General features: G+C 47.6%; 1 protein-coding gene across 1 annotated transcript; it reads left to right on the top strand.

The window, feature by feature from the left end:
* Positions 1–304: 304 nt before the first annotated feature.
* LOC149347366 (sulfotransferase 2A8-like) lies at positions 305–1,273 on the top strand. Its single transcript, XM_089541567.1, has one exon. It carries the CDS (start codon positions 305–307, stop codon positions 1,271–1,273), a length of 969 nt encoding a protein of 322 aa, XP_089397693.1.
* The last annotated feature ends 19,631 nt before the right edge of the window (positions 1,274–20,904 follow it).

Below are 20,904 nucleotides of genomic sequence, written 5' to 3'. Positions count from 1 at the left end.
ATGCGGGTAGCCGAGCCGTTCGCTACTGCGCCCTTCATACGGCTCCACACGGTTCGCGGAACGCTAGAGCACACAAACAAGAAACCGGTGTATACAGAAGCGTGTGTTAAAACACCTACCTCATGAAGCTTTTTTTTTTGTTTTTAGCTGAACATCAAGCTGCTCACATCCGGTAGCTGGCTTCTGCCAGCGCATTCCTTCATAATACGTTTAAGTACAAAAAAAAAATCTCAAGCTCGGAAATTTCACTCAATCTTTGCTTCACATTTATTATTTGTGCAGGTGTATTGTCTGAAGTCTCCTCATGGCGAAGAGGAAGCCGTCCGTTCAAATAATAGATGGTGTACCCAGGGATCCTCACTACGACCCGGACCTCTTGAGGGACGCACTGAAGTTTCTTCCTGGAAAGGGCGATCTGGTCCTGATGTCTTACCCGAAAGCAGGGACGCACTGGGTTCTCTATATCGTACAGCTCATACTGAAAAGAGGCCAGCCCGTGAGCTCTTATGAACAGTTCAAAGAGAACATGCGCTATCTTGGAGCATCAGAGTTGGAAGGCTGGATGCCAAGCCTGCCCTTGCGGCTTCTGCAAACGCACCTTTCACCGCCACAGGGGGCCGTAAGCGCCGATGCAAAGTACATCTACGTAGCTCGGAACCCGTGGGACTTGGCTGTATCTCATTTTCACTTCGTGACCAAACTCAGCCTTTACAGCTTTCAGGATGGCTCTTTTGATGAGTTTGTTGAGGCCTTCCTCAGTGAGGGCATAGCCGGTTACGGCACCTACTTTGACCTTGTAGTTTCCGCATTTGCTATGAAGGATGAGCCTAACGTGTTCTTCGTTTGCTATGAGGACCTCATGGAAGACACGCAGGGTACGATACTGAAACTGGCGCACTTCCTCGGAGAAAGCTACGGCCGTGAGTTGCAAGGAAACGAACACTTGTTCCAGAAGCTACTGGAACGTAGCGCGGCGGAGAATATGAGAGAAGTAATGGTTGCCAATTTCGCCATCAGCGCACTAACTGAGGCAAATGCATGGAGTGAAAACCATAAAGAAGCATGGAAGGACGCATATCAGGATGACACCAGTAAATATAACTTCGTAAGAAAAGCCAAGGTTGGCGGCTGGAGAGAATATTTCTCTCCAGAACATCTCCGGCACATGGAGGCTGCTATAAGGAGGACAGAACAAACATCGGCGGTGATGGACCTGTGGAGAAACATCCGCAAAGAGGCTGCTGAAGTGGCTGGCATAGAATATGAGAAATAAACTGCCAGCGTTTTCTCTTCCGTGACAAACGGACTTCGTTGAGTTATTTTTCTCATATAAGGATGTCAAGAATAGCCTTGTTTTGAACTTAAGTAGCCGGAGAAAAAGCTTGTATTTCACCAATGGCAGATTTTTGGTTTGTCGCCATCCGCTTGGGTCTTCTTTGTGTTGTTGATATAATTTTTATCTTGCCGTTCATGTAGCAAGGGCCAGATTTTTATATTCCCTCGATCAGCTCACATGTCCTGTCCCACTCAAGACACATGAGGTTCTTTCCGACATTTGCCTCCCAGCGTGTTTTTGGTTGAGCAGCGTTTTTTCGCGGGGCCTGTTTGCTGTATGTTTCTTCAGTTTTACTTCAGCATGTAAGTTCAGGATTTACCAGCCGTCAGATATCCCTGAATAAAACTAAATCATTATTATGAATTCACAAGGCTGTGTGTGTGCGTGCGTGCGTGCGTGCGTGCGTGTGTGTGTGTGCGTGCGTGCGTGCGTGTGTGTGTGTGCGTGTGTGCGTGTGTGCGCGTGTGTGTGTGTGTGTGCGCGTGTGTGTGCGCGCGCGCGTGTGTGTGTGTGTGTGTGTGTGTGTGTGTCCAGAATATGAGAAATAAGTGGCGTCAAATCGTGTACGGTCTTGAAAGGATGCGTCCTTGTCGAGACTTTCCTTGCAAATGTCGCCAGCAAGTCCGAGAGGAATGCTTGTGAATAGCGAGCAGACGTAAAATGAAGCCAGTGAATCATCGTCTTCCAGAACGGTGCCAGCAGCTTTGTTCATGAAATAAGTTGTGTTGCGTACATGTCTCTGTCTTACCGACCAACAGCGAAGGACCTGGCGTAGGTACCCCGAAACCCTATGGAAATGCGATCTTGTGAAATCAGCTATGAGTCGTAACGGAATACCTGTCTTGTGAATATCTGCGAGACGATATACTGCTGGCGGGACTCATTGGTGCAAAGCAGGTAAAATAATAAAGGATCCTTTTCGACGGCAGAAGGCTCCCGAATATTTTCTAGAGTACTTTCCGCCACCCGGTTTGTATTTTTGGAGTCGGATCCTTCTCCAGCTATCAGTACGTTGATTCGTCACCCAACATGCTCATCATTTTCTCGTGGTACGTTGAGCGGTCTAGCAAAATTGTCATGTTCCCCTAGACCGCGGGCAGAATGGCAATGTCAGTGTTGGTCCTTAAGGAATCGAGGGCCAAGCATTCAGCTTCCAACAGGGCAGACTGGCATTTCTTGTTTCTGATGCGGGATAGTATCCCTTCCGCTGCTGTTCGGACTTCGTCCTGGACCTCTGTGTCGAGAAGGCGGATTGCTCCTTCGAAAGAGCAAATCAATTTTCTTGCATCCTGGGGCTTCCCATGGCTGAAATTTATGCCACTGCTCAACATCCAGGTCGCTCCCGCTGCAGAGACCGGGGTGTTGAGCCGTCGCAACTTTGGTGCGAGATGTTGCAAGGTAATGCAAGAGTGATGCAAGTGGGTGAAAACCGTAATGCAAGGCGCAGTAACAGTGACGTGGCTGCTCACCTGTGCTTCGGTAGCCACCCACATCAAGCTCAAAGTTTTTGATTGTGATTTTAAATTGCTGCGTTCGCGAGCTTTTTGGTCTTCTGCAAGATGCAGAAGCGGTGAGCTGTATGCCCCGTTTAGCTTGATCGTTGTAAAAGAAAGCAATTTATAAGGCAACTTTGTTATATTCGCTGAAGGAATAACGCCCTTGTTCTGCCAACGACATTTGATTCTGTTAGCAAGTCTGAGGTCGGACCGGCGCTCTAGGAAAATCGAGGTGGGTAAGAGAACTGGAGGGAAGGGTCTCTCGAATGGGCATGTGTAGAGGCAAGGTCACGGGCCTCGGTAATTCCGCCTCCACCGAAATTCGACCGCCGCGGCCGGGACTGAACTCTCGCCTTTCAGAGTATTATTGGATGCAGCAAATGCTGAAACTATGTTTTAATTCTCCTCCAAAAAATCCTTTACTGCTCTTTCTTACAATCTAGACCCACCGCTAGCATGATTAGTTGGAGACATATAACGTTTGGAACGATATCAGTGAACACTAATGACATCATGGAACAGTAACCTGACGTACTATGAAGGGCGACGTGCAACATCCGCCAGGCACGACATCAACGGCTGGGCGGTCGGTGGACTGATCGGTAAATATACCGTGTCGCTGACGCATCACCTAGCACCACCATCGGCTGCCGAACGAAACATTCACGTCGCCGAGTCGACGAATTGACAATTTGTTCTTATTCATTCCTTGTCCGTCTTATTATTACTGCATTTCGTATATTCACCCTTCGCCATTCATCAGCGGTACTAGTAGACCTAAAGACTCCGCATCATTCGTATGTGCAACGTTCGCGATGCGGTTACCGAGTTAAAAAGTTTTACCGAAGAGAACTGGTCATTATTAGCAAAAGTTACTCCCACTCCAGGGCAAAGGACTCTCCCATCTCTCTCCAATTAACCCTGTCCTTTGGCCGCTGCGGCCACCCTATGAGCGTACACTTCTTAATCTCATTTGCTCCCTTAACTTTCTGCCACCCCTGCTACGCTTGCCATCTCTTGGAATGCCCTCCGTTACCCTTAAGCACCAGCGGGTATCTTGCCTTCGAATTACATGCCCTGCCCAAGCTCATTTCTTCCTCTTGGTTTCGACTAGGATGTCATTAACCCACTCTTTCCGCTTCCGATATGTTAACCTGGCACCTATCAGTTTTCTTTACATAGCTGGCTGTGTTGTACTTCGTGTTTCGTATTTATCTCTCCCTGTTACGAAAAATTCTTCTGCGCAATCTACTGAACTATATGGGCTGAGATGCCGACTACGAGGTAGCTTATGATGGTCTTCGTGTTTCGATAAGTAATTTTACATCTAAACTTACCTACATTTTCAGGAATCGGCGAAAAACTGCATTCGACTGCGGCAGAACGTTTCATCCAGGCGAGAAAAGAAGCCAATTTGACAGGCTGCGCCAACTGGCGAGCGGTGAGGCAACCAATGTCATGGCTCGGGGCGGGAATGGCTTCAAAGGTGCGTGTCGCCACCTGGATCTTGCGCAGCAGCGGGGTTCCCTGAATGTTTCACTGTTTCACACATTAGCACACCGTGCTAAGACCTCAAAGTGTCCCCCAGAAACCTCAATGGATTTATGCTGCCTTTTCTCGTACGCTTTCAAAACTGCAGCCCTCATGCGGTTAGAAATCGCGAGGCAGTGCATCTTCAATGCGCTGCCTTAATTGTCTGCAGCTTGGCACACGGCCACGGCTGTACACTTGCGCCTTCAAAAAGCCTCAGAAAAAGTGGTCACACGGTGTAAGGTCCGACGAACGTGGCGTCCATGGCATGTTGAGGGAACCTCGTCCCATCCACCTGTTGGGGAAGTTTGCTCGTGCCAACTTCGGACGCTCGGTGCATAGTGAACAGGAGCCCCGTCCTGTTGGGATATCACATTTTATTTCTGAATGTGAAGCCCTTCGAGTTCGGGCAAAATCTTGTTTTCCAACATGTCCAAGTAGGAATCGGCCGTCACTGTGTCGTCGAAAAAAAGAAGTCCCCACGATACCTTCCCCCCAAATCCCGCACCAAACGACGACGCGGGTGGACTGTGCGTTTCATGTGGTAAAATATTTAAGATTTTCCTGCGCACAACACCTTGCATTTTGGCTGCTGACCTGATCGTCCAGGTGGAAAACTGCCTCATCCGCGAACAGCAAGAACTGCACATGGCCACGATCCTGCGTAAGTCTTTGGTTTTCTTCTCGACAGAATACGAGCCTGGCGCTCCATGTCCTGCTCCGCAAGCTCTTGTGCGGTTTGCAGTTTGAACGGGTAGTGTCCCTTGTAAGTGAACGGCTGATCGTTGACGAAGACCCCGAACGAAAGCGCAGCGCGCCTGCAGGACAAGTGCGGGTCCGATGCAAATACTCCTTCAACAGCGTTTGCCATGCTGCTGTGCGCCTTGCCTTTGTCGCTCAGCTCCTTCCTTTACAGCGTTCGCTTTTCCTCGAATCTTTTCCGCCACCATCACACTGCTTTCTCAGAGTGCGGACGATGACGCACCTTCTTGAATTCATGACTGACGAAGTGAATTGAACCTAGATTCGAAAACCCGCATTACAGCAGCAGCCTTCTTGCCCGCGAAGTATGACGGCATATTGCTATTTTCCCACAGCACAAACACAAACCACATGGCTAAAACGAAGCTCCCGTAACGTCCGGACCAAACCATCCAAAAAGAGACGGCATTGAAAAAAGATCGAAAACAGAAGTAACCAGCTCCCGTTTATTAGTGTCTTGGATGTTATTTTAAACGTTGTTCTGGGTGATTTTTCGAAAGAAGAACGATATCTCTTTCCGATCGTATTAATTTTAAGGAGCAGATGACACGCATATTCAAAGAAACCGCTCGAGGTGCGCATTCCCGCCCCGAGCCGTGACATCGGTTGCCTCACCGCTCGCCAGATGGCGCAGACTGTCAAACTGGCTTCTTTGCTCGCCTGGACGAAACGTTCTGCTGCAGCCGAATGCAGTTTTTCGCCGATTCCTGAAAATGCAGGCAAGTTTAGATGTTAAATTACTTATCGAAACAAGGAGACCATCTTAAGCTACCTTGTAGTCGGCGTTTGAGCCCGTATAGTCCAGTATTAGCACACGAGAATTTTTCCTAACACGGACAGATAAATACGGAACAGGCGGTAATTAAGCTTTACCCTTTTCGTTAACCTCCACGTTTCTGCCCCGTAGGTCAGTACAGGTAACATACAGCGGTTGTATCTCACCGGTACCAATATCCCTCAAGAAAAAGTAAGCAACAGCTGTGTACAAAAGAATGACCAATGCAATAGTCACTACTGAATGTAGACCTATATAGACCTGACCGGAATGGGTTAATACACTCAGTGAACTCATCGACCAGCGGGTGGCAAATACAGCTCGCCAACATTATCTACAGATCCATTGTTGAAAAGCATTCGACATTGCCTGTCAGCTCACAGACAATGTCTCCACTGTTTCTCCGTCCGTATCCGCCAGCATCGGCCTGAATGGTGCATATTGGATACCGATGCATCCCATATTGCAGAGCAGGGAGTTACTGCTTTGTATAGTCCCCCCGCCATCCGCATCTTAACTCTCGTCCGACACATACCGCGGATACGTGCACCCCCTCACGGTGGAACTTCAAGCCACTTACAGTGCCATTGATTCCCTTTCGCTGGTTCCCACATTCAATACAGTTAATCTTTACACTGACTACCGCGCCACCCATTATCAGAATTAGGCCCTTTGGCGCGCATTCACGATTACAAAATGCATTGATCTGGTCTGCGCGAAGTGCCCACGTCCTGTGCGCATACAGTGGATTCGCAGCCTTGTTCATGGTCCACATAACATTCAAGCGGATGATATTAAATATATTGACGCAATAGACGACCCGCCACACTCCCCTGTTCCCACTGGTCCGTTCCTGTACCATGTTTTCGATTAAAAGTTCTTCGCCAGTGAACAAGAGCGCTTATTCCTCAACGTTAGCACCCTCTCACTCGTAGTCTTACTCGGTAGAAGGGTATCCGAGCGCCCGATTCGGCTACGGGCCGCTTTGACCACATGTGCCCGCCATCGGTGGCGAGATCTGCCAGCAACTCACTATGACGCCGCATATTTGTGATCTGCGGCAATTGCTTTGGTACTACAACGGCTCCTGTTAGAAAACGGCTCCTCTGGGAGGTTGGTCAGCGGTGAAACTGCAAATGTGATTATCAGCAGTGGACAATAAACAATTATTCCAGCGGCAATCACGGCGACTACCTCAGTGAAACTTAAATTTTGTCCTTTTAACTATTTATCTCCTGCATTTTATTCCCCCGTTCTCAACTTCTACCTCATTGCACAGTTATGGAATAAAAAAAGTACAATGTTACAGAGTGGATTTATGGACACCTGGGTATAAACTGAAAATATTATACATGCACACCTGAGCTGAGTAGCACGAGCGTGCTGCGCAGCAACGGTGACAAAACCATGCGGGAAATTACTCAAGCCCAATAATCGCCAGCTAAATGAGCTCTGTGTCTGCCATCATTCCATAGAGCCACGCTGAATAAGGGGTTGCTTTTCCTATCGGAAGCGGGTTATCGCGTTTCCTTGCTTAGTTCCTGGTTCCGATGTCTAGCAGACCTTGCTCTAGTGGTTTTTTTCATGCTTGCTATATATTTACTTAGGTGTCCCAAATTGCCCCGCTACGTGGCTTAGCGGTTGAATTTCAAAGCATTATCAACAACCTAAACCGGAAAGGCAGATCGATGGTCCTAAAAATTAATATGCGGAAAAGAAAACTAATGTTCAGCAGTCTCAGAAGAAAACAGCAGCTTACGATCGGCTGCGAACTGTTACAAGTCTTTAGGGGCTATGTTCGCTCAGCTAATCACCGCATATCTCGACGACGAGAGTAAAATTACAACGAGAATAAGAATAGGGTGGCGTGCATTTCGCGGGTACGCTCAGATAAAGAAAGGCAGTTTCGGAATATTTATCGTGAGAAGAGTATACAAACGGCTGTATCTTACTGGAATTCCCTATGTGGCAGAAACGTGAAGGCTAACGAAAAGGGTTGAATTTAAACAGAAGACTACGCAGCGAGCTATGGAAAGCAAAACCGTAGGTGTAACTCTAAGGGACAGGAAAACGGCAGCGTGGGTGGAGGAACAAACTGACATCAATGACTTCGTAGTCGACATGAAGAACATTTTATTTATTTTTGAAATGAGCATGGACAGGGGGTGTAATGCGAAGGCAAGATTAAGGATGTTGTATAAGATAGCGGACTACTCCTAGAGGAAGCAAGCGTAGGAGGTGGAGGCATAAAGACAGGTAGGCGGCTAATATTCGGAAGTTTGGAAATGTCCGTAGCTGGCACAAGGTAGGATAATTAGAGAGATATACAGAATCTCTGTCCAACAGTTGGTATAGTTTGGCTGATGATGATGATGTTGTTACCATTCCGCAGCCGTAACCTGTCGGTATCGTCTGTGGAGCCAAAACACTCGTGCTACGAACTTTTCTACGGATCAAGTATCGCGCCGTATCATTAGAAAGTTTCGAGTGCAACACTGAAAGCTATCGCTGTAAACAAACCGCATCTTGTCTATACTCCTAAGAACTACTTTTCTCTTTCTGTGCATCCGCCTCAGCTGGCGTGCACTGTTATCCCAGCAAGTTTAAATTCTTGGTGGCGTGCCACCATAATATTGCCTAAAGTGCGCATTGTTACAGCGATTCGAGGCACACATTCTCGTAGCAGCACAAACTCATAACCGCAGCATGCAGACTAGGGCGTGAACATTAATATTGACTTTTACCTCATTATTCAGACTCGCAGGTCGAGTTCTTTCCACTCAGTTTGCCACAACAGTCGAAAAAGTGCTCCGGACCATTTTAATCACGTAGGTTAGCGGGCTTGGTAGCCACTTCGTGTGCTTCACCAGTTCGAAAGCTAACATATCGGTGAACCCGCGGGTGTCCAAAACTTATGCACGCTTGCATAGGACAGCCCTGCTGTACTGCCTGGCTATTCACGCAATAAAAAATATTCGGAATGAGAGCAACTAAAACTAAGGACCAGGAATAGTAAAGACACATAAGGTGCTGTGCCTGCATTTCCTTTCTCCGGTCCTTCGTTTTAGTAATTTCCCCCTCTTTCCTTGCGGATGATGTTAGGAAACATCTTCAGTAGTTGCTTCATAAACTCATCTTAGTTAGGCCAGACGGTCTCATTATTCTCATACCAGGGTCAGGCAGGGCGACCTAGAGCAAAGTAGACGTATCGGGGTTTAGTTCTGCCCCACAGGTTGAAGTCAGCCACATGATTAAACCCGTGGAGGCAATCCTTTGCATCTTCAGTTGTTAGTCCATGGAAAATCGGCCGCTTCCGGTGAAGATGGAAAACTAGTGGCGATGACTGGGTGTCATTTTCGATTCTCCTAAGCATGGCCTGTGGACGATTGAGTACAGTTACCAGACGTCGCATATAGCTGTCGCCAGTGCGGAATTGAAAAAGGCTTTCAAAAGAAGCTTTTTCGGCCTGACTAGACCCACAAAGAACTGAATGATTTGGTGGCGGCAATAGCAACGAGTGAGCTCGGCGGTCGACGAACTGAATGTCCCCCGCTCTCGGCTATGCTTAGCTTAAAGGTGACAAAGAACTTTCAAGATACAGTGCGCAATGTGTTCACATCAGTGACGAACAGCCTAGAATGCTTCCGCATGAGTGTGATCCTTCCAGATACTTCTAGCAGCCTCTGTCGTTACAAAGTAAACAAGTCAAGTGCCGGCGGCCCTGAGCGTACGCAAATAAACATTAGAAAGCTATACGCCAATATACGCTGAAAGGCTACACACTGGCAAAATTCCAAAACAAAGCAGGAATCGCACATCAGTTCAGAATTGCAGCCAATGGCATCGACGTATTGTCATGATGTCGCGGTCGACTGCTTTTATCTGTTAGCGTGACATTGCAGAAGCTCACTGGCTCATGCACTGGTTAGCTTGAATTAAGTATGACAATAGCAATAACAACGTTCTAAAAACACACTCTAAGTTCGTGCCCTCAAAGAATGAGGATATCCAAGAATTATAAAGACACCAAATGGAAAACAATTTTTAACGCTTATGAATACACACTTCAGGTGCCATCCGGAGAGCGGACCTTTTCAAAATGAGAGAGAGCGAAAAACACAATAAAGAGTGACATGAGTGATTAAAATATCATCAGCATCAAGCAAAAGGAAATGGCGCAGTAACAGTCTCACTTATCTTGGTGCACACCTGAACAGCGCTGTAAGGGAAGGGCAAAGGAGGGAGTGAAAGAGGAAAGAAAGAAAGCGGTTCAGAAAAGCGGTTTTGAGGAAACGAAAACCGCAGTAACTGTCTCAGTTCTCGATGGAACGGACGGGATCGAACCCGCGCACTCCAGCTCAATAGTCCAACGTCCTAACCATCGAGCCATCGCGGCGAGTTGCTACTTGAGTAAGGCGCCAAAAGGGATAATTATTGGCGGAGGTGGGGATGGAATGGGGGGATAGAGGAGGAGGAGCCACCGGCTGAGTAGCCGTCCTACCTACACACTACAATGAAGCGGATGTACCGGGGCGTTCTGACGCTTCTGATCTCTCAGCCGCTAGTCCTATTCAGACCTCGCTGATTACATTTCTGTGCTCATACTATTTTGCTCTTTTTCGCACAACTACACGAAAAATTAGTTTTGAGAAAAAGAAGGACGCAGTATGGAACTATCTCGCTTCTTGGGGACACGTCAACCGCGCAGCGAGAGGAGGTCGGAACATCTCCCAAAGAGTAGATGGCGCAAGCAGGCGCAATTCGGCGGTAAGCAACTCGAGTTCGCTGTACTGGCTTCTGCCATTAAACGCGAAACAAGCGGCTGAAGAAATAAGTTTCTGAAGAGAGGAAATACACAGTAACGCCCTCTCTACTCGCGGAAACCTCGACGGTGCCAACTGGGATTGATTTGTCAGGAAATAAAAGGCGAGGTAACTTAATGACTTTTCGGTGAACACCTCAACGGCACCATTAGAGAAGGGGGAAGGTGATAGTGAAAGAAGAGAGAAAAACCGGGTCCGTTATGGAGGGAATCGAAAATAAATTCCTCTCCACGGTGGCTGAGTAGTTGGGGTGTTCAGTAACCGGGTTGAAACCCAGCTGCGGCGGCCACGTTTCGATGATACCCAAAGGGCACCGGTGTGTTTACGATATCAGTGCCCTTTAAAGATCTTCAGGTTCTCGAAATTATACGGACCTCTCGACTACGGCATCACTTCCTTCGTTGACTCTCACCTTCCTCTTTACAATCACGGTTTGGTTCATGTGTCCACAGAGAAGTGGGACAGTTGCAGCGTTCCTCGTTTTCTCTAAACAAATTTCTGGCAAATAATGTCCACAACGCGGGGATCTTAATTCCCATTGGCATCGCATAGCACGCGGGCCCCTTTTTCTTTTCGAATCAAAGAAACGCAACCACAACGATGGTATTTGAACCCGGCAGGCCGAGCGCAGTGTTTAATAAATAAGAAACGCTACTGATGCCTCCCCATTACTCGAGTGCAGCTACCGCCATCCATGAGCCGTCCTGGAACGGTGTACGCATTTCCTGCAATGCTTTTCATGCTTACACCTACTTTTGACAATGAGATCGATTGTCGCTGCTTAAGGTTTAGTTCACCTATGCAGGGTGTTTCACCGAAGACCTTATAGGAGTTTTAAATGTACAGTGATGAGCAGCCTTGTCTAGAGCGCTTGAGCAGTGCGCACTTGGTAACAAAAACCGAAATTAGAGAGCAGCCCCTCATTACAGAGCAAAGTTTTCGTGCCTGCTTTGTTTACGAGCCTATCTGGCGCTACTTTCGTGCAAGCGTTGCAACTGGATCCTAGAGGCTGCCACAAAATCTGGATTTGTTTGCAAAGAAGTGCACCGCCCGAGCGCTCTAGACAAGGCTGCTCACCACTGTACGCTTTTGAATTATAGGAGTGCTCTTTTCGGCATAACCTGTCAGTGGTATAGCACTTCTGAATACAGTTGCGAAGTGCTAATAAGCAGGCCGGTTAACTGAAGTGAATAATTAAGCTTTTAGTCGGTACTCTTAAGCTCCTTAATTACTGAGAGGCATGTAGCCCACCGCAAGTAATATCCATATGAATTTTGAGAATTTCGATAACGCGGTTACTCCCGGCGCTTCGGCTCAACAAATTTTGGCTGTTTCTACGAGTTACGTGTACTGGAGAGATTGTTTTTTCTTGCAAGCCTCTCGAAACCGCATGTAATTTAGCGCGGTGTCGCTAAAATTTGTTGGGCCGCACCGCCGTGGGAAAAGCCATTTCCGAAATTCTAACATTTATATGGATATTACCTGCGGTAGGCTCCATGTCTCTCAAAACTCAAGGAGCCTAATAGTAATGGTTAGAAACTTAAATTTCCATGTTAGTTAAAGATCGTGCTAGTTAGCACGTCTTAGTTTTATTCCGGTATACTCCCCTGCTTACAATTCTGTTAAGAATTCGCTCTTCTATGTCCAAAAGACTATTTTAAAGATTCTGTAAAATCATAGGTGAAGCACCCTACATTTTCGTGTACCCTATTACTTTAATCACAGCAGGATCACAATTCAATTCGGTCATTATAATGCACGTAACGAGCGAGGAGGTATGATCGCCCGCCTTTGCAACACACATGAGAGTGAGGGGCAAGGGACCAGGTTTCGAGAACACGCAACAGCTCTCAAAGCTGGGCTGGCTAACTGGGACAAAAACAGAGATATGAGAAACCGCCGCGGTGGCTGAGTGGTTATGTTGCTCGGCTGCTGACCCGAAAGACGCGGGTTCGATCCCGGCCGCGACGGCTAGAATTTCTTTGGAGGAGAAATTCTAGAGGCCCGTGTACTGTGCGATGTCAGTGCACGTTAAAGAACCCCAGGTGGTCGAAATTTCCGGAGCCCTCCACTACGGCGTCTCTCATAGCCTTAGTCGCTTCGGGACGTTAAACCCCATAAACCCATAAACCAGAGATATGAGAAATGCAAAAGTGGTAGAAGTACAGTAAAAAGAAGCGAACAAATGCTGTTAGATGCCGAAAAAGGGCGCAAAATAAATTGAGGGGTCACTTTTAAGAATATGGCGCGATAACATTCAAGGTTTAATGTCCATATAGGCGGAATTGGTCAATATCTAGTTACATTCATTGATGCCTGGAAGTCTTCGTACTACTCCTGGAGCAGTGGTGATGTGGCTAGGCGATCTGCCACTGCCCTGCGATGAGAACTAGTGCCACTATAGAGCGGTGTCTTCTGACACCCATCACATGTTGTGGACCTGCCCCTCCAACCCCGCTATTCCCTCCATCCACAACCCAACCTGGAAGGACTGGGAGGCGACCCCGCTCGGCTGCCACGACTTACAGGCCCAACAAGCCTTACTTGGGCGGCGGCCACGGCCACTGGGTTCCCAAACTAGGACCTCCACCTTGTGCTTGCATGGATCGGTCCCTTACGGGCTAATAAAAACATTCCTCCTATCCCTTCATATTACATTTCTTCGCCACCACCACCACCTGTGTGCTTCGTGCGACTCAGGTTGATCTTCGAAAGCAACCCTACTGACTAATCGTTAAGTAAACTGCTGCCTACTACGATGGGCAGTTAGCTCACGCTCCGCAGAGCAGCTTATGATGACGCCACAAAGTCACATGACTTAGATGGTCCACCTGAGCTGGGTAGCACGCCTATGACGCTTCTCTGGGTATTTTTATTGTTAGCCGAGCAGGTGAGGAGCCTTCTGACAAGGCAGTGCCCCGAATTGAGGCGCTGGACTCGTATTAGGCCATAACACAATATACAGAGCTTGCCGTCCCGGTTAGCTCAAATGGTAGAGCGACTGCTCCGGTGAAGCGGTGGTCCCGGGTTCGAACCCAGGACCAGGACGAATTTTTCTTTAACTACGACGTTTTGAGAAAGCTCTATAGCTTTCCTTTGTAGCCGTATGGGTGCGCTCGGGTGGACGTCAATGAGTAATTACTCCCTTATTACAATATAGAAAGAGCTGAGTGCTCAATCCTCGGCCCGTTTCCTTCAACATAGAAGAGGCTACCAGAGGGAGACGCCTGCAGACTCGCTCGTAACGGAACCCGTGGACATACTCTACCATATTCTTCTATCTGGCAAATCCGTTCTGTAAGCTGTGTGGTGAGCCTGCCACTTTGGATCACATAGTCTGGGCGTGCTCAGAGAACCCGCCACCGGTAGATCTAGTTACGTCCCTCTCCTGAAAAGTGTGACCCTGTTGGCGGCAGTTCGCACCTCGGCGTTCAGTCTAGGGCTACGACGAGAACGCCAGAGGTCACCGACAGACTACAACTGCCGGCCACCTAAAGGAGCTCATTGACCCACTACACCCGCCATTTGATATGCTGACAAATAAAGTTGTTTCTCTGTCCCTCTCTCGCTCTCCCTTAAGGACAGTGACGCCGTCAACCACAGCGCCTTGCCTGCGACAAGGGCTCCTTAGCGCTGCCGCGTTAAAAAGAAAAGGCCCACTAAGCGCGGCTGTCGGAGCAGTGCATAGCTGGCCCCACAAAGACGCTGCAGGTTCTGAGCGGTCTACTCAAAGTCAAAGTCAAATTTAGTTTCAACATCAAACGTCCGCTAAACAGGTGTGATGTTGAGGGGGGGGGGGGGGGGGGGCAAGCAAAAAGCCTGAAAAAGGCTTGACAGGGCCTCCACTCCGTTGCAGATGGCGGAGCGACGCAGAAACCGACATGATAAGAAAAGAAAGGCAAGTACATTCTTATTTCATGTACAAAAAAAGAAGAAACAAACATACATCAAGGTAGGAATTACAGTGCAAGTAGCAAAGATACAAGAAAGGCGAAAAATACAAGAATACAAGATACAAAAATACAATACAAGAATACAAGATACAAGAAAGGCGAAAAAGACTAGTTACAAGGCAAGGGATAGCTATGGAATTCTAGGAAATTGAAAACTCGCAAAAAATACATATAGAAATAAAAATCACAGAAGTGTGGTAAGAAGTTTGAGAGCACATTGATTACGAGTGAGCGATATGGGCACCATTTAATACACTTGGTAAGGTGTAGCGTAGCATCTGGCGACCGTAATTGGTTAGTGTATATGGTAACTGCCATTGTTCTGTGCTCCTTGTATTATAATCAGCGTGCCGTTATTTCATTTCTGCAAGTTCCTTGAGATAAAAATCATTATTTTTCATCGACGTCTGATAGCGTGGTGCAAGCACTGAATTATAAAGATTTGGTAATGAGATTAGGTTCAAGTTTAAAAAATGGGCTTGGTGTGGACATCATAAGCAGCATTTGAAATTATGCGCACAGTTTTCTTTTGCAACCTTTGTATTTTAGCAAACTTAGTAGCAGTTGTGGTGCCCCACACTAGGTAACAAAATCTTAAAGTTGAAAAAAAGAGGCTATGATAAAGCAATAATTTTATGTTTTGGGGGCAAAAGAAATCGCCGGCGCGATAACATCCCAACACTACGAGATAATTTAGAGCGAGATAATTTAGAGCGCGTCAGGCATCCCGAGGTGCTTGCGAAAATATCGTTCAAGCGCCGAACGAATCGCACGTGTTCGACCCAGCGAAGGCCTTTTGTGACCGTGGCACCTGCGTACCACTGTGCTAGCAGGGTGTGTTTCGAAATTTTTTAATGGATATCTCAAAGCACACACGCATTCACATCTGGCCTAACAGTGTAAATCGGCTGCGGTTTTTTTTTCGTTCTCGGGTAAGGTTCATGAAAATGTGGTGGGAATTATATCCATAAAAATACAAGCAGTGCTTCAGCAAAATCCGGCTCAGCGCTTTCCGTACAAAAGCGACAGCAGTCGGGAGAATATGCATTCAGCTATGCTTTCGCATGTGTTGAGAAGATAAATGTGAACGGCCGGAGACAAAGTGGTGTGATAGAAGAATGAGGGGAGATATAAAAAAAATATTGTATTTAAATCAAAAACTAAAATTACCAAAAGAAAGGCAGCTGCAACGGAAACAGAAAAATTCCATGGGACACAGGTGAGCAGTCAAGAAAGAATAGAAAGTGCATCCGCTCATGCATCACAAAATAGGCGAACGGCATTCAAAGCATAGTTTGCCATCTATCGCGGCGCACAGTCCTGTTTTGCGGTCATCAAGTTTGGCGCAGGTTTCTTTCTGTTCGTACCGTGTATAGTCGGGTGAGTGTGGTGATTTTACCGGCTCTCGAGTTGTCGCAAAACACATATTATCAGCGCTGAAAAGAGAATCCACTAAGGCTATTTAGGGGATATTTGCGGATATATATAAGTGCTAAATGTGTCGATTGAAACTCGCAAGGAAACATAAAATAGGACACCGCACAACGAACAAAAAAGGAATCCGCACAGGATCTTCATAAATGTGGTTTCAGCAAATGAATGCTAGTGTTTGTTTGGACTTCACAGTTCTGCACCGGAATTAAAATTTGATAGAGCTTCAAATATTCAGCATTGATCACAGTTAAACGGCAGAACCCGAAGCACAAGCAGTCTTAAAGCGCCAGCAGCTTTTAACAAGGCTGCAGAAAGTTTTCCCAACTGCAACTTGTCGCATCGTGGCGTTACGGCAAACAAAGGGAGCAATTAGGCTTTGTGGTCGGAGACCTTAAAAGAACATCGGCGTTGGCGCTTTATTTCCTAAAGCTCTCCACTTGTGCAGTCTAACCGAATGTGGCGTCAAGTAGGCTGCCTTGATCGAATAAATGTACCGACTAGCAGAGGAAGCGTGATCTTGGGGCAGTGACGCCACTAGAGAAACGTTGGACCACTCTAGTTTCCTCCGCCTGCTATTGCTCCTATGTGTCACCGGCATCGCTTCAGTCGTTTCAGATTGGCTTCTATCGATATAGCCTCCCATTTTTTCCTTCCATGTACCATCTACTACAATGCCCTACAGGTTTTTTTTTATTTGCTGCGCAAAATGTTTCCGACTTTATGTAGCAGCACGAAAAATATTTGACCTGAATGTCAGGCCTCCGAAATACTTGTGATTCGGTAAATGGTGGTGTAGTGAACGCAAATGGTCCCTTTCTCATTAGTAAATATCTAGTTTAGTACATCCGAAGGATGGTGTATGAGGCGCCTGGCTGACAAGGATAACAGGCCTTTCTCAGCACGTTACATAAAAGTAAAAAATATGTCCATGCTTTCAATATTTTACTCACCAGTACAGTTGTTTCCTTTTACCTAGGTTGCTGTGAATACTAAAACTTTTAAAGGTGATTCGAATAACCTCCTGGCAGATGGCTGAAGGAATAAATTTTAAATATTTTAAATAAATAAGCACTATTTGAAGACCTTTCCAATTATTCGAATAATTTTTTTTAATAATTTGCAAGTTGAAACGCAGTACATTATATCGACGACTATTCCAAAGACAGCGATCAGTTAAACACTACGCAGCATATGAAATCGGCCTTTGCGGACATTAAGTTTGACCGCCGCTATGTGGTGCGTTTTTGGGGCAACGTTGATATTTCTCAGATGCACGACCTTTAAGATTCAGTCTGATTTAGGTAATTCTCGCGCAATTAGATCTCTGAGGCTATCGCTCAGGGCTCTGTTTCTCTCATCGACTGACATAAGGTGCTAGTTCACTCGCTGTAGTTAGCATCTGTAATAAGAGTAAATCGTCGTATACGTGTCACATGGCAGCCATACGCTCACTGAAATAATACCCTGGCTCTGCACATTACTCACCGTGGAGCTCTGGGCTGGTCCTTTTATAGCTCTAGATATATCTCCATGGTTTATAGCGGCGTGCTTTAGTGCGCTGCTGGAGCTTCGCTGTGTTTGCTCGCGCCACAAGTCGAATGGAATCTTCTTATAAACATTCGATTCGTAACAAATTTAACCTTTAGCTGCATGATTTCTACTCGATTCTTCAGCAAAACTACGCTTTTCGTACTACATTCTGTCCTGAGAAGTGTTGCGGAAAGCAATGTGCTGGTTGACGATGAATTCGAGAGCATATTTCATAGCGCTCACGACACAGTTCCTGCATTGACAGAGTTCCCGCATTGGCGCATTGACAGTACCCCGCAGTAGTGTTCTTGTGCACGCATGAGGTCCTAAGTAAACTGCAGTCGATCGCAAACGCTGCAAGACCCATCAAACTCGTCATCAGTGAAGTGTTTCGCTAAGGGGGCATCGACCCCACCAGTATATGGTTGTCCTGGCACACAACGACTCCTAACTTTACGCATATTTTCGAGTTTCGCTGCGTGTTCTTCGGCACTCTAGCGGTCGGGCCGTTGTCGGTGGGCTCAATGCTTGTGTTATAGTCGCCGGTGCTTCTCAGCCTCCGCTGGGCATCGCCGATGGCAGACTTGCCGCTTCTGAAGTAGGCGCTGTTGCTTGACATGGTCTCGCTGCGCTTCCTATCGGCGACACTTGCCGGCTGCGCAGTGACGTTTTCTATGATGATGCTCTTCTTCTGTGGGTCGTGGTCACTTGCGAGGCCCCATGACGTCCGGTATGTCAGGTGCTTAAGTTCGGCAAAGAGACACCGCACAGAAAAGGCGCACGAGCAGCAGCCTGCTGACAATCCGACATTATGAAGGATACAAATCGCGAAAAGGGACGGGAAAGAGGCAGGCAACAACAGAAGGGCGTCCCAGTCGCTGTCCCATCTCATTTTGCGGTTTTTAACCCGATAGCATAAAGGAGACCCAGCCACAGAAAATCCGGCATCGCCGTCGGCGTTCTTAACGGTGTGACTATTCACGACAAATCACCGGAGAATCAAAGTAAGAGGCAGGTGTGCCAACCAGGTTACGGAACCTTGTGGCGTCAACACAGCCTGCCCATCGGATTGTGGGCAAACGGCCGTGGCAGGTGGAAGTCAAGTAAATACCGGCCGCTAAAGGTTGCGCGGCAAGATTAACCAAGGTGCACACGCCACACCCGTGGCAACGCCTGCCATCGCATCGCTTCAACGCTGCATCACTGCGCCACTGTGATATGAGGATCAACAGGAATCTATGAATTTCAAGTAGAGAAAGACTAGTCCTGCATATATGGGCATTAATTTATTAAGGTACACTTTGAAGGTGGAGTGTCTCCTCCAATAATTTCGACGCTAGGTAAAGCCAGGCTCGCGGTGGCGCCCAGTTTCGCCTTCAAATGACCTTGAGCTTCCAAAACAAGTGAAAAGACGCGTAGCTGGCCCCTATGGAACTGTGGACATCTTAGTCGCACTTTAGTTGACGAAACCGATGAAGAACGAGAGCTTCGAAAGGAAAGGAAAGGCGCATAGCTGGCCCCCTTGGACAGTGGACACCTCAGTCGATCTTTAAGCTATGAAACCGATGGAGCGCGAGCTTCGGAACATTACTGCCCCTTGAAACAGCGCACGCCTGTCGGGCTTTAGCTATCTGGTGGTGGTGACAGATGTGCGCGGCATACGTTGGTATTGACAACGTTGTGGCAGGAACTCAGCACTGAGGCCATACGCCGTCAGCGTTCATTGCTTCATTGGCGTTCGCGTTCAGATCATTTTAGAATTAGATGATTTTAAGGTAACGAACTGGACATAACTGGTTCCCTTGATCAGTGGACGCCTGAATTGCACATTGGGGCTCGTGGGGTTGTGAGAGAGAGAGACAGAGAGATGTGGACGACAGGCGTTAGCGCTGACAACGTTGTGGCACGCACACAGTACTCTAGCTATTTAATAGGCCGCAGAGTTCACTGTGTGAGCTACCTGTCGTAGTCAACATTTAACTGCCACCTTCCAGGATGACAGGGTGGGCGCGCTGACGATCCAGTGTTCAGAACACAGTAGACGTTACAGACGCCAAGCCGCGTATAGTTAGTTGCCCGATACGCCATAGCTTTCGCTCTCCGACCAGATTCAGCAGTCGCTGCGGTGGATCAGTGTTTATGGTGCTCGGCTGCTGACCCGAAAGACGCGGGTTCGATCCCAGCCGCGGCAGTCGAATGTCGATACAGGCGAAATTCTAGATTCTGTGATGTCAGTACACATTAAAGAACAACAGGTGGTCGAAATTTCCGCAGCCCTTCCCTACGGCGTCCCTCATAGCCAGAGTCAATTTGGGGCTTTAAACAGCCTTAAACCACCAGTTGAACCGCAGCTATTTTTTTTTTTGTTCTTCATAATGCCGCCCCAACTGGCTTGCAACTTCCCTCTCCTAGCTGGCGATCCGACCGATCACAAGTACGCATGCTCGGCGCGGTGATCTTATTGGTCCAGCTGCAGCGAATGCTATCTCGAAATTGGATACAACGTGTATTCTGGGTAAGGTAGCTGTATAAATTATTATTCGCACCTCAGTACTATTAAACTGCATTTTCACACAACTCATCCTTGTCCCTTCACCCCAAAGGGCGCACATTGAATTGAAACGAAACATCAGAGCGTGTTTTTGCAGCGGTAGCTACACTACGCCAGCCGCTTCGCGAGGTCAGCGTGGCTGTGCGCTGAGCCGAGGCACCACCGCTCCGCCAGTTGTGCGCATGCGTGGAGTGACGTCACAGCAAGAAGCTGGTGTGCGTGCCACACACCTACATTCATCATCATCATCAGCCTGACTACACCCACTGCAGGGCAAAGGCCTCTCCCATATCTCTCCTGTCCTTTGCTAGTTGCCGCCACTGCATCCCCGCAAACTTCTTAATCTCATCCGCCCACCTAACTTTCTGCCGTCCCCTGCTATGTTTGCTTTCTCTTGGAATCCACTCCGTTACCCTTAAGGACCAGCGGTTATCTTGCCTTCGCATTACATGCCCTGCTCAAGCCCACTTCTTCCTCTTGATTTCAACTAGGATGTCATTAACCCGCGTTTGTTCCCTCACCCACTCCGCCCTCTTCCGATCTCTTAACGTTACACCTATCATTTTCCTTTCCATAGCTCGCTGCGTTGTTCATAACTTAAGCTCAACCCTCTTTGTTAGCCTCCACGTTTCTGCCCCATAGGTGAGTACCGGTAGGATACAGCTGTTATATACTCTTCTCTTCATGGATATTGGTAAGCTACCATTCATGACC

Source organism: Amblyomma mixtum, chromosome 4 (assembly GCF_055824585.1).
Source record: "Amblyomma mixtum isolate Tamu chromosome 4, ASM5582458v1, whole genome shotgun sequence".
Classification (NCBI taxonomy): domain Eukaryota; kingdom Metazoa; phylum Arthropoda; class Arachnida; order Ixodida; family Ixodidae; genus Amblyomma; species Amblyomma mixtum.
Note: the sequence above shows the minus strand (reverse complement) of the source record. Positions and strands in the feature narration are given on the sequence as shown.

Bases quoted from the DNA above. Each gene is read 5' to 3' on its own strand.
- LOC149347366 (XM_089541567.1), top strand. From the start codon at position 305: ATGGCGAAGAGGAAGCCGTCCGTTCAAATAATAGATGGTGTACCCAGG.